Source organism: Dryas octopetala, chromosome 3 (assembly GCF_963921425.1).
Source record: "Dryas octopetala chromosome 3, drDryOcto1.1, whole genome shotgun sequence".
Taxonomy (NCBI): Eukaryota; Viridiplantae; Streptophyta; class Magnoliopsida; order Rosales; family Rosaceae; genus Dryas; species Dryas octopetala.
The window spans coordinates 13,814,708-13,829,920 of NC_141368.1; the positions used below are offsets into that span (position 1 = coordinate 13,814,708).

The following is a 15,213-nucleotide window of genomic DNA, read 5'->3' on the forward strand; positions in this document are numbered from 1 at the left end:
ACCAGACACAAAGTACAACCTCCTTGCCCAAGGACAAAGCTCAGCAGGCACATGAGGCATTGGAAGTTGCTTGAGCTTGATCTTACACCAAAGAGGCCTACTCTTACACTAAAGAGGCCTAAGGCTGAGGAATATGTACTAAATCCTCAACTTTTGGGTCTGCTCTTCTATATAAGTATTGTTGGTCTCTAGAATTCCATTTCCTCTTCACTAATGTTGACTTTTTCAAAACCTCTCAACATTTAAGGAAAATGATTGTGTAGTGTGGTGAGGGTGGGTGGGGTAATGGTTAAGATTAGACTAGATCCAGGATTCAATTCCCTACGATATGACAAAAAAAAAAATTTGTACAGTGAACAGTGAATATATCTAATGTATATATACACGTACCTTTTTGTTGCCATACTTGTATCATATAATCAGTATACTTTTCTTTAGCATTTAAATTTCATTTCACATTTCATTCTATTGTATTTTGTGATTAGAAGCTAAAAAAATGGTGCCTAAGCAAGGCAAATCAATAGATTATGTCATTTCATATAATGCAAACCCAAATATTAAGATACACTAAAGAGCGCACAAAGGCCCATTGAGACACTCGATCTGATGAGCCACCACAATTTGTGTTTGGTTAACCCATGTTATGTCAAGCAACCATAAAAACTTATACAAAGTTATTACACCATGCTTGCACATTAATTACGTGTCACTTTTTAATCATCGGTTATAAGGATTATTTATAACATAAATAAACCAAGATATACTTTGTGCATCTCCACATAAGTTATTAGGTAAAGTCCCATATTATTTATGTAGTGATGTAGTCTGAGTAGAAACACAAATTTAATCATACCATAACCTTAAATCAGACAAAGAAACCAAATCATAACGGTTCTTATTGTTCAAGGGCATTAGTGCAATGTTTCCTAAAGGCTTATAGATTTTATTTTATTTTATTTTTTTTTTTTTTGAGTTGGGGGAGGGGGGATTGAACTTGAGTGTATTGTGAGTAATTTTACGGCTTTTTCAGCTGAATTACTCAACAACTGATTATAGATTTTAATCTTTAAATAAGATTAAATATTTAATATTAAGTTTCGCACACGCATTTACTTTTGTGTTTAAGGTCAAAGCCCTCCAAGAAACTTGGCATGCAACCTTAATACGAATAACGAGAAACATTTCTAATAAAAATTGCTACACCACAAACTACCATCAAGAGAGATGAAAACACCCTTAAGACAAGGGTCATGTGCCGAGCATATGATTACTTTTAATAGAAAAGTAGACAAAGTTGGATGGAAGCCCTATATTGACTAACGAAACATTATTAATAAGGGAGTGAATCGTAAACTATATATATTTTTGGACAAACAACCATTTTGATCATTATAGTTTGGTAGTTATTTAAATTGTTACAATCAAGAACTCATAGTTTCGAAATTGTTTCAATTAAGTCCAAAATTAGATTTTCATAATTCCGTCATGTTTTTATATGGTAAAATCGTTAAATGTTTGAATCAAAAGCCGATAGTAATAATCTTTTTATTCTTGGACCATTATATCTTTATTTTAACAGTTCTATCATCTACAAACTTGATAAGAACATAATTTTAGACTTGATTAAAATAATTTTAAAACTATGAGAATTTAATTAAAACAATTAACAGAATGGGGATGAAATTGAAACAACCACCAAACTATAGGCACCAATATAGTCGTTTCTTCTTTATTTTTTGGGCAAATCGTAATTGCTCTTATTAAGTTTCGCACACGCGTTTGTTTGTGTGTTATGGTCGAAGCCTCCAAGGAACTGCGCATGCAACTTTAAGAGGGACAATGAGAAACATTTCCAAAATAAATTGCCACACCACAAACTACCATCCCAACACTCTGCAACATCAATTTGGTGATTTGCCCAAAAATAAAAAACAGCAACGTTGTGACTTGTGAGCGATCTCTATATTCCTCGCTAGCTATTTTCTTCTTTTCTTTTATCAATAATTCTATTATTTGTTTTTGCAATCTTGATAATGTTTCATTGCTCTAAGAATTTTTCTTCTAGGTTTGTGGATCTATGAATTTGTTTGTCTTCTCTTTTATTTCTTAATTTGTTGTTGAATGCAGTGGATGTAATTGCTTCCTAACCGGTTTTCTTTTTAATTTTTCTCAAAAGTTCAAAACTATGCCATTTCATGACATGAGTTTCTCATTTTATTCGATGACAATGCCGCATTGGTCATGTATTGTGTGACATTATGGATTACGAATCCTAGAAAAGGAATTCTCTTTCTGGGTTTGTGGATCTATGGAATTGCTTCCATCTTTCCCAAAACTAAGGTTTTTATAAACATGGGTTTCTTTTTTCATCGTGATCATTATCCATAATTTACTTGATATAAACTTTGCTAAGTTACGTCCTGATCTTTAAATTGTCCTTTGGCCAAATCCTTACCCAAAAAAAAAAAAAAACATAAGTGTAGCAAAATTGGAGGAATTTTTTATCTTATGGTGTATCATGGGGAAATTGGATGCATTGTTATTTGTGTATTCCTTAGGTAATACTTGGAAAAAGTTATGTCGGGGGGGGCGCGCGGGTTGTAAATTCTGTCATCTTAGCTATAAGATAAAGATTGGAATGTATTTTTTTAAATCCTCTCATTATTAGATGTAAATGTCCAAAAGTATGGACTCTTAGCATCTCCAGTCCTTTCCCTATATTTTTCTCCAATTTAAGGATAAGTTAGGGAAAAAAGTTAGATTTAGGGAAGATCTCTCCAATGCTAAAGTTGAAATTTTCCTGTATCTTTTTTTATTTTTTTTTATTTTTTTTATTTTTTTTTTTTTATGTTTGGGTTTCTAGTCTAAAATCTGACTATTGGAGGTTTGAGGAGAGTTTGCGGACCCCCATCTATTTAACTTGATTTGGGGAATATTTTAGAGAAATTTCAAATTCGAGGAGATTTTAGAGAATGGTTGGAGCTGTGTTTTATATCATTTTCTCATAAATTTAAATTTGGGGATAGGTTTAGGGAAGGACCAAAGATGCTCTTCGGGATGGATCATAGAGGCGTGCTAGCCCCAAAGGAGTGTGTTCATTTTATCGAACTTTCTGAAAATTTCAAAACTGAGGAGAATGTTTTGAATGTTTTAGAAGTGTATATGTACCCTGTACCCTGTGGACATGTTTGAAAATTGAAACAATATATATATAGGTTCATCTTTGCCTTCATCTCATACATACGGGCCTGAACATATGAATTCCCATCTTACATGCACCCCTTTCATTTTATGTCGTATCGTATCTCCTATATCTTTTCATTTTGCTTCATCCCATGTTAGTCTTGACTGATCTCTTACATCTTTTACCTTCTTTTCTAAATAGACTTCCTTTGGTTATGGGTGCTTCTAGTGGTCCATGTTTTATGTCTGTACTAGCTAAATCTAGTTTCTCTTATCTTATCATAATAGGTGTTAGTCCCAATACTTCTCTAATACATTGGTTTTTTATTCTGTCTTTTCTAGTTACTCCTTTCATCCATCTTTGCATTCTCATCTCCACTACATGGATGTGTGCTGCTCTTACATTTGATATATTTGAAGAGTTGAATTGCTGATATTCACCCCCAGTTATATAACTAGCTTGTGCACAAATGTTGGTCCCAAGATGATCTCTTTGAATTCAAAGTTTAGCAGAATAATTGTTGCTATTCACTATAACCTATGAAGTAGAAACTATTTTGATAAAAGGACTTCTGTTTAACAAGGAAATGATCATGGTTTCCCAGATTTAAGAATCTTTCCAGACATATCTTGTACATTTTGTGAACACTTCTCAGGTTGCTTTGTGGCCAATGACTGTGTTTGTTTCGATCTGATTACTTTGGGTTTTGTTTTCCCTAGTGATTTTGTGAATGTTATTTTTGCGTAGGCAATAGTTTCAAATTGAAGTAAGATGGACAACAAAGATGACACTAATGAAAAAGGGCTATATTCAAATCTGGCTGGTTTTGCTGCTGGACACTTCCCACGGCCTGGATCACACCAAGGAGGACATGGATATCCTCCACATTCACATCCATCCCATGCACCACATGGGTATCCTCCCCCAGGCGGGTACCCTCCTCCAGGTGGGTACCCTCCTGCAGCAGGGTACCCTCCTCATGCAGGTGGGTATCCACCAACTGCCTATCCTGCCACTGGTGGATATCCACCAGCCGGTTATCCAGGTCCATCAGCTCCACATCATTCAGGTAATCAAATCAATGTCACTTAGTTGTCTTATATTATATAAATTGTAATATGTGAGTAGAGTCCTTCCATTGGTTCTGTTGTTACAGATAGCTTAGAAGGTCCAGAGGATGGTGTTTCCTCCAATTCTTTGTTTTATTTTCCTCCTAATAAGGAAATTGACTGCCAGAACATTGCCTATTAGGGTTGTCCAAGAACCAAACTGAACTAGCAATCCAAACCAATCAAAGTTTTGTGGTTTGAAGCTAAATTTGGTTTTAGAAAAAGACTTTTAAACAGAAGTACTGAACCAAACCAATGCTGATGACCATTCAATATGAAAATAGGTAGAACCGTAGAAGGCTGTTGGGAGTGTTACATATGCAATTCCACTATCACAAGCATCAATGTTTCAGAATGTTATTCTTAGGCATCACTATATAGAAAGTCATTTAGTGCAAGTAGTATTCCCGTTCTCTTGTTGTATTGCCATATTTTGCATATTATACGAGAAAGACCATTGAACATGGCCTTCCAAATGTCTATGATATTACACCTCTCTATTAGATGCTGAAATCGATCAGGAAGAACCAAAAGACTGTTAGGGTTTGTTTGGCACTGCTTTTAGAAGTGCTAAAAGTGCTTTCAAATTAATAAAAGTTTTTTTTGTAGCGTTTGACAGAAATAGTTAAACGTGTTTTCTAGATTATAGAGGTACTTTTTATTGTATATATTTTTTAGAAGTATATGTCTAAGTGCTTTTACAGGAATATTGATAAGAAATTATATGTGTTTATAACAAAAGTACGAATGAGCAAAAGCATTTCCTAAAGAAACAATGCCAAACGGCCCTCGTTAGTAGACTAATAATTTTTTCTTTCTACTTTTGCTGACTAAAAAACATTACAGGGCATGGAGGGCATGGATCTGGGGGATCTGGTATGGGAATGCTAGCTGGGGGTGCTGCTGCTGCTGCTGCTGCCGCAGCTGCTGGTTACGGGGTTCACCAGCTTGTCCATGGGAGTCACCATGGTGGCCATGGCTATGGAGGTCCCCATGGCTTTGGTCATGGGATGTTCAAGCAAGGAAAGTTTAAGCATGGGAAATTTGGCAAGCATAAGAAGCATGGCAAACATGGCAAGTTCAAGAAGTGGAAGTGATGCACTGGATCTAGACAAACATAATTGTGGGTTCAATATCCATATTTCTCTATTGACAATGTCATACTGCAATCGGATTCCTAACAATTACTTCAGCCAGGCTCTTTTGGATTTTCTTTTTCTTTTCTGAAAAGCTGCTATTATATATATGTCATTTCTGGCTTTCTGCTCTTTGTGTTCCTGCGATGCAAAATATATTGCTATTCTATAACCAATATGTTACCATTATCTTATTCTATAAATAAGATTTTATTTTTGAGCCATTAGCTTGGCTATTAATGATCACGATGTATTGAAATGTATTTCACCTTTTGTGCATTTCAATAATTCATACTAATTTGAGAGCTGAGAAACCACCCTTTATTTTAAGGAATTTCAACAATAATTAATAATTAAGTTCCTTAATTAATTACATGATATCTGCAACCAACAGCTAAATTTGTTTTTTGAAAGAAAAAAAATGATATCTACAAGCAATAGTCTTTTTTTCTTTTTCTTTTACCCTTTGAATTTTCTCTTTCATTCAACAAATAATCAATCTCAATAAATTAGTTTATATTTATAATCATTATATGCATATCATCATGTTGTTGTTTTAATTTTGCATATCCATAACAACGGAAAATCATAATCTGCCATGACCACGATAGAGATTAATTGTTGAAGGTAATGAATATATGTCTCTGGTTGTGTAAATTTAGATAATGGTTAATGAAAATTTGAAAGGCCAAAGAGATGCAAAATCTTTATGGGTATAGAGCCTCAATCTATATAAGAACCAATAATAACTTGAAACTAAAATGGGGATATAATATAGCTAATTAAAATGAGGGGTTTCCATTTTGATTTTATTACTTTGTAGTGGTTGTGTTCAATATATACTATGTGTTGAGGGGGAAGAAGTAATAGCTGCTAGCACAACCCACCTCCTCCTCCGCCGCAGCCGCCTCTTACTGCGGCCCAACACGACCCAATATCACCAGCACCTGAAGCATTACCAGCTAGCTAGCAGTGGAGGTGGAGGTGGTAGTGATGATTGCTTTGAACTTTGGTATTCTTTAAGAAAATTTCATAATAGACGTTGCTGCATACATGCATAAACCCTTTCGGAGAGTCAAAAAGTATTGCACATTTGCACTAAAAAATTATTTGACTCATTTCTTTTTTATTGTGATGGATATGACATGATTGGATTATTGACCAAAAAAGAAAAAAACATATATGATTGGATTTAGTGATATCTTATGAGTTATGATCGGTGTAGTAATGAACTATTGCATAGTCCAATAGGACCGTCTTATGTTTGGAGGAAAAATGCGTGTTTTTTGAGAAGAGGTAGTTCTTATTGTGGGTTGTTCTTAATTTGGCCCATTTCTCAGATCGATGGTTTTGGTCAAGTGAAACTAAAATTCTTAATTAGTCCAATTCCTTGATAATAAGTTTTTAACCCACGATACACATTCCTTGTGCTAATCTTATATACCAAATGGGCTCGTTTGGACTGAATTACCCAACTTTTAGAGTGGACTACCTAGGACTATCACTCCAAAAATTTCATATGGTATCACTAATTTACTAAAAAATGAAGAGAATGATTTTAAGGGTAAATTATATTTTTTGCCCTTGTATTTTGGCTCGAAAACACATTTAATTTTTGTGGTTTCAATTTTCCTAATTTGGTCATTATGTTTTATGTTTTTTTGTAATTTTAAGACATTATGTACCAAACATTATAATTTTTCTTAAATTGAAACTAATAATTTGTTTAAACTCGCAAGTTTTATTCAAGAATGACCGAAAATCATGTATGTAGCCTTGAATTTGAATTTCAAATAAAAATTGAAAGAAATCTCAAACTTAAGGGTCAAATCATAAAATTTTTGTAAGCCTCAACTTCTTTAGCAAATAAATACGAAAATAAAAATTGAAATTAGTTTTAGAAAGCCCATAAGATGGTCTTTCAATCCTCCAACAAAATTTTTCTTGAAAACATATATAATTTATTCCCAAATTAAAGATTTGAGTTTTGTTAAAATTATCCTAAGATTGCAAACAACATAAAACATAAGAACCCGAAAAACTTAAAACCACGAGAACCAAAACATAGGAACAAAAAAAGTAGTTTCCCCATTATAATTTCAAGAGATAATTAGGCTTGGGTCCTTTAGAAAAATAGATTTTAGATGGAGACCGGGGGTGTTTTAAAATTTATAAAAAGAAAAAATCCTTTTAATTCATAATAAAGTCTTTTAATTTATAAGAAATTTTTTTTAATTCATAATAAAGTCTTTTTAATCTATAATAAAATCCTTTTAATTCATAATAAAATCCTTCCTCGATTTGAAGAGTATTTCCTCTTCTAGGGTGTAGAGTGAGTTTTGTAGAGACTGCATGTTAAGTTTAACTCTGAGATTTTGGGCGAAATCCAAAATTTCGGAGTTAAAACCTAACATAAAGCCGTCAAAGAAGAAAAATAAAAGGACTTGATTAAAAACCCTAAATTACTACTGGTCTTAGTCTAAGAAAGACTCATAAAATGGACTAAACTCTAAGTCTCCCTAATTTAATTACCACCTTTCCAAACTTCATAGTGAAAATATAAATGGAGGAACAATTTGTAAAAGAGGTGAAGCATTTAAAGAAGCAAACAAGATACAATAATAAACTTTTGCAAATGGTGAAGTTATGCGTTGGTTAATTCTATGACATGTATAGAATATACAGAAGGATATTTGGATCCATTTCTAACTAATATGAACACTACGAAGCATATCTATCTTCTATTAAGCTATTATAAGTTATATACTAGGCCTGCCAAAGTCTTGGTTGTTGGATCACCTATGCAAATCTTATTCCTAATACACAATCACAAATAGAAAAATATTTAAAAAAAGTTTTTCTAAACCTATAAAATGAAAAACAACTCATGTAGCTAGCTAGTCAAAGTCAATAATCAACTATAGTAAAATAAAACCCACTGATCACCTACTGTGCAACATGTTTCTCATGATTTTTGGTCCCTTGCTATGTTGTTGTTGTTGCTGGTTTGTATATGCTTGACAAAAAAAAAAAAACATAAATTTTATTTAGACATATAACTATATATTCCATTTCAACGGGGTCCATGAACTTTAAAATATTTCATATACATCCGATTTATTATCTAAATTAAAAAATGGACTTCTGTCCATCGATTTGTTGAGAGATCAGTTAAATGTTAGCTTGGTTTTTGCTGACAATGATTAATTGGTGACGTGGCGCCAACTCAGCATACATTTCCCGCCAAATGAGAAACACATGTCCACCTGACACGGGCCCACACACCCATCACATCTTTCCTGTTCGTCGAACGCTCTTCTGACCATTTAGTCTCCCAAAAACATCACGTTTTCCCCCAAATTTGAATATAAATCTCTCACTTGTGTTCGACGAGCGAGAAATAGATGATGAGTTTGTGGGCTCGTGTAAGGGGTTAGGTGGACAAGTGTCACCGTGTCGCTCATTTGGCGGGAAAAATTTACTGAGATGGTGCCACGTCGCCAAGTAATCCCGGTCAGCAAAAGTCAAGCTGACATTTAACTGATCTTTCAACGAATTAATGGACGGAAGTCCATTTTTCAATTTAGATAGTAGATCGGATGTATATTTGAAATATTTTAAAGTACGTGCACTCCGTTGAAATGACATATATAGTTATGTGTCTAAATTGAATTTATGCAAAAAAAAAAAAAGTTTAATTTATATATAGGATTAATACCATTTTGCTCCCCAGACTATTACACTTGTATCAGTTTGCTCCCTAGACTTCTAATTTGGAAAATTAAGGACTCTGATTTTTTCAATTTTGCCAATTGAGGTTCTTTTGTCAATTTACACATTTTTTATCCAAATCTTTGAGGGCAAAATGGTCCCTTCCAATTAGATCTTATCATTTTTTCCTCATGCATCATTTTTCCTCTTTTATTTCTTGCTAAATTTTGCTTGATCATCTCGACATTTTAGATGAAAAATGTATAAATTGATGGAATAACCTTAATTGGCAAAATTGAAAAAGTCAGGGTTCTTAATTTTTCAAATTAGAAGTCTGTGGAGCAAACTGATACATGTGTAATAGTCTGGGGAGCAAAATGACATTAATCCCTTTATATATTCATATATTGTTTCATTTTCCTTATTTTTTATTATATTTATGCACAACAATATAAAGGGAAATTGTACAACTTTTTGGTTTGCATGTTCCTGGGACTTGAGTGGTTCAAATGAGGGTCCACATGCTCCTGCTCTCACATGCAGTGAAGTTGTCCCTATGTGCATATCCTTTTTAATTTATTAATTGTACTTGTTTTGTTTGACTACTGGTGGGATTTGGTTCTATTCATTCAACTATTAGTGACAGTGGCCCTTTGCAGGTTCAGCATTAATCTCTACCTACTAATTTTTGTCTAATAAGTATCCATTTTTCACACTAAAATTAGAATAAAATAGAATGGAAAGATTGGATTTTACTAATTTTCTACAAGCACTATTGCTATATAATTACATTTTTTCCGCAATAGTAATTGTACAAGAAGATGGGTTGGATTTTTTTTATTAATTAAAAAAAATCATGAGTTGGTATTTTTTGGTTACAAGGCAAGCTAAAAAAAGAAATGAGATTCGAATTTTAAGCGTTCTTAAATATATAAGTAGATGCTCTCAACCACTAAATCTACAAAAACTCATAATTTCATTGTCAAAATAGATAGATAGGTTGATCGAGCCAATGGCCGACAATGCTTGATGGCTTCATGTTGACATATAAAAATTTGTATGTCTAATCATATATATTCATTTTTCAAAAAAAAAAAATTCATATATATTCATATATAATTCAAACAAAAAAAAAAATACAAATTTCTAGATTAGTATTATTCTAAAATCTCAAAATTTGAAACAATATAAATGCACTCTAAAATTGCATAATTTTTTCATGAAGTTAATTAATTTTAGAATGCAAACAAAAATGTCTATATTTTTCATTATTAAATAGGCTTTTCAGTAACAAAAAAAACTAAAAAGAATATAGGTGAAGATAATTGAAAATTTAATATTATTGTGAGATTTAAATGATGGTACACTGTTACTTCAGTCTAAATGTCCGTCATTTTTAGGAGTAAAATTGTCACTTCACTCATCATTAAAAACAATTATAAAAAATTATAAAACTAAACTGTAAAAATATAAAAATAAATTTATAAAAAAGGGAGGATGCATACCCTCCCTCACTGCCACAGTCTTGCCCCCGACCACCTACTCTGCGCTGACGATCCCCCTCCTCTCTCTCTCTCTCTCTATCTTTCTCTCTCTTTCTGTCTTTCTCTCTCTACCTGGTGTGAACGCCGCTGAACCGAGGGGTACCAACAGCTTCCCCGACTTCCAGATCGGAGGTCGGTTAAGCCGCCAACACTCCTCGGGTTCTGCGCCACTTGCGCGCATTAGGGAGAGAAAGAGAGAGAGATGGGGGATCGGCGTCGCCGGCACTAGAGTGGCAATGTGATGTACGTGGTGGGGTGGGGTGGGGTGGTCTACATCCTCCTTTTTTTTTTTTTTTTCTTCTTTTAGTTTTTATTTATTATTTTTTTTTATAACTATTTTTTATAGTGAAAAAATGACAATTGCGTCCTTAAAAATTGATCACGTACATAGCAAGTTATCAATTTTTCACGAAATTTATAATAGATTTGATGGTCTATCCTTAATTGCGTCTTAAGTCGAATATGAGTCATCGTTTGAGTTACTCAGAAGAATTATTCTTGATGCCAAAGTTAGAGTCATTTTGCTAAAATAATTTCATATTAAAAGTTAAAACTAACAAGTAATAGAACTTTGACTTTTAATTTATAGTTTTTTTTTTTGTCACCGTTATTCTTTTGCCAAATAAGAACATATATTTTTCATTCGTTTATGTGGGATCCTGATTGGGCCAGTAAGATAACTGCTCTGAACGCTTCACTTTTAGCAAGTGAAAACAATTGGCTTAAATTTTAGGAAAATGCCAAGTCCAAATAAAACATTTACAAAATTATTTTAAAAATATTCGGTATGATTATAAGGTATACAGTCCATATTACATGAAATAATGATGTTAAAAGTATTTGCATTTTGTGTACGTTTTTCAATTATGCGAAAATACACGTATAATTAAATACAAATATATGATAAGCTTTTTAGTCCAGGAAAAGGAAGTTCAAATTTGAGACCTCATCAATATTAAATACTAGTGGATCAATATACTAGTTTTGTATATAATAAATTTTAATGTTTTTTAAAATTAAGAATCTTAAAAAATAAAATAAAAAATTATACCAAAACTTGTAACCTTTAAACATCTTCTCCTTACAAATTAATCATAACTTGTAAATATGTATTCCTCCTTACATGCAAGGAGTTTATCATTTTTTTTTTTTGGTTACAAAGGGAGGAGGCCAAGGAAAGAGGCCTAGAGGGGGGAGGGGGGGATCGAAATCCGGTGAGGTGGGGGCAGCACAACTGCTTGGCCAACTGGAAAATAACTTGCCATACTATATTATATTATATTATATTATATTTTTTGGAGTTTATCATTTTTCATTATATTATATCCATACTGAATTTATAACTTGCCATGTTATATATATATATATATTTTTAATCAAATTTTGATTGCTAAAGTAATTGTCAATTTCTTACAAACATTGGAAAATACAAATTGGCACTATCCTTTAAGCCCATAGAGGTCATCTTACATTATATGAGCTTGTGACTGTTCCTTATTTTGTTTTGTACGTTTTTTGGATATATATTGAGGATAATCATTCTCCCCACTTGAGCAACTCATAAGTTGGTGTACACCAAAGAGGAAAAAAGGTAAATTCCAATCAAACGAACTGACCACACAGCTCAAGCAATAGTTAAACTAAAATTTAAAGAATGACAGGAGTCGGCCGACTGATATTTGAGTTTACAACTCATCGATCTATTCGTCTTACCAACCAAACTTCGCTAGCACATATAAGTTTCTATCACATTGGGGTTGAGACTGTACCTTTCAATCAAATTGATACCATCCTTTAGACGATAAAGGTCATTTTACATTACAACTTTGTGTGAGCTTGAGACTGTTCCTTTTAAGACTTTCTAATGCCTATTGAGTATTGGCTTAGCCCTATTCTTTCCAAAGACAAGAGAAAGTGGGCTTTTTCCATTCCACGTTTCAGTGTTTCTACTCCCTTAAAAAAAAATAAGAAAAGAGAACTCTTTTTCCTTTTAAACTTTTGTCCCATCCGTTCGACAAAAAAAAAAAAAAAAAAAAACTTTTGTTCCATCCCACGTAACCAAGATTCTTTTTGCTTTTGGTTCCTATGGAATTTTTTTTCCATTTATCTGTTTTAAGTTGTTTGATTTTATTCCAATTTTTTTCATTTTGTTTTGGGAATCTGTTTGCTACACTTACTAAGGCATAATGCTAATTATAGACAAGCTAGATACGACAATGTATGAATGCAACTTGAATATGTAGTTATGTACATAAGCTCTTGCGGTATAGGGTAGAATTCCCTCTAATATAAGTATATAACAAAAAAAACTAGAATATATATATACATATATTATACAGTATTTTTTTTTTTTTTTTTGAAATAAGATCTCTTTGCTTTTATAAATTGTAAAAGTTTTTTTGTTTTTTTGAGAGCATAAATTGTAGCAGTTAATGCGAACATATTTGTTGAACAATATAGTATTAGTCAAGTTGTAAATACGGTGCCATATCTTATATTTAAATGCATGAGACTTTGGAAGTTTTATTTGTCCAAATGGTTTTTGTTTTTGGGGACGAAATCCAAATGGATTTTTCTGAAGGGGGAGGGTGGTTGAATTTAGAAAAATTAGAAAACCATGCACTTTGTTTTTTTAATGAAAAAGAAAAATTAATAAACAACTTTAAGTCTTTAAGTATTCTTTTGTGAGTCTCTTAAATGGTTTGTGGGGTTCGAAAGATTGTTGAAGTAATCTCTAGTCAATGATTAATCTGACACTTATGACATATTCTTTATATTAAATTTAAGGATATACTCATATACACAAGTTCGAAGTAGATATGAGTTTTTTTTTTTTTTTTTTTAGATTCCTTTATGTAACCTTTTTTCTAATTCTTTATTCTCTTTGTCTTTATTTCTCCTATATTATTCACTACACTGATTTTTATATATTCCTTTTTTTTAAACACTAAATAAGAAATAAAACCATAATTATTTTTCGTTACAAAAAAAAATCTTTGCAACCAGTTTTGTTTTTCTTTTTTAAATATCAGGACAAAGTTACAAAAAACATAAAAGATATCAAGACAAGTTTAGCAAGATTCCAAAACTTAACAACTACTTGTCCAATGTGTAACTTGGCCCCAGAGACTTTACTCACTTATTTATAGATTATCCTTTTGCCAATCAAATTTGAAATCAGATTATGGATTTACTACTTGTCAAATGTGAAACTTGGCACCTAATTTCAAACCTTCATAAATTGTTGAGAACAGGCTGTAAACAATTTACTAATACAAACAATGAAAATGATATAACTGGTCACGTTCACTTAATTAATATAAATTATAATTATTTAAGGATAATGTTATTAGCACTCCAAAAAAGTCATCATGCACTTCAACTTGTAAAAATTTTCTTTCATGTTTTTTAAATATTGGAGTACATGCAGGATGACTTTTTTGAAGTGTTAATAACATTATCCTTATTTAATGAGTATTCTTTTACTAAATAGTTTAGTATATAATCATTATCTCGAAACAAAAAAAATTTCATGATCGTTAAGTCATCTATTTAGTTGGTTAATTTATTTACGTCAATGATATACGATGAGAATTAAAGTTAATAATTTTGACATGACATGATCGAGAATATATATGACTTAAATATTTTATGAAAATTAACAAGTTTTAGTTGACTTTTTCTTTATATAAACCCGAAAATGATATGACATACTACCATGAGTTTAGTTTATAGATCTAAAAATTTCTACTCTTAAGTTTATAATTTTACAAGACATGTGTATCAACTTAAAACAAAACAAGATTGATGAAGAAATTGGGTTAGTGATTAGTCCAAAAAAAAAATTGGCTTAGTCAAGTCTTTTTGACATAATTAATCTAGTGTATAGTTCGGATTACCATGCTAGCTAGTGAGAATAACTAATGTTGAATTTTGAAAACTACTGTTGAAAAAAATGCAATGGGAGAATGTTGAGATGAAATTTGTTTAAAAAAAAAAAAAAAAAAAGAATGTCGAGATGAAAGGAAGCAAAACAATTAAACAAAGAAAGGGATCCAATTCAATCTTTCATGAGTTGATATCTCAACACTTGTATAGTGTGTAAGCTATTTATATTATTAGAATAATAATAAATAATGAATAAAGAAAAAAAGATGAAGTCAGAGTTGAGCTAACGAAAAACAGAGTGGCAGTCAGTCATAGAAAATTAGAATTTAAGAGAGAGAGAGAAAGAGAGAAAAGGAGCTAACTGCTAAGCTAAGTGTTGGTTACAGCTGTATTCACGACGACCGCTCTCTGTGACTCTGTCTCATGATCTCATGATTCTCATCTCTAACTTTTCTTTCTTAATTCACTAAATAACTCAAAAATAATAAAAATAAAACATAATTCATAAATAACGCAATAAGTTAATAACCAAATTGTTTTAATGCTATTTTAGTCTAACTAATATTTTTAAATTTAACTTGTTATTCATTACTTACATGTCAATTTATAAGGGTTTTAAGATTTTTATTTTATTTTTAATG

The 15,213-nt window shown here is 31.9% G+C and overlaps 1 protein-coding gene across 1 annotated transcript; it reads left to right on the forward strand.

The window, feature by feature from the left end:
* Positions 1–1,854: 1,854 nt before the first annotated feature.
* Positions 1,855–5,500, forward strand: LOC147291143 (uncharacterized). The gene is made up of 3 exons (XM_086238491.1): positions 1,855–1,949; positions 3,932–4,253; positions 5,140–5,500. The coding sequence occupies exons 2-3, from the start codon at positions 3,956–3,958 to the stop codon at positions 5,388–5,390; spliced, it is 549 nt and encodes a 182-aa protein (XP_086094617.1). The 5' UTR covers positions 1,855–1,949; positions 3,932–3,955; the 3' UTR covers positions 5,391–5,500.
* The last annotated feature ends 9,713 nt before the right edge of the window (positions 5,501–15,213 follow it).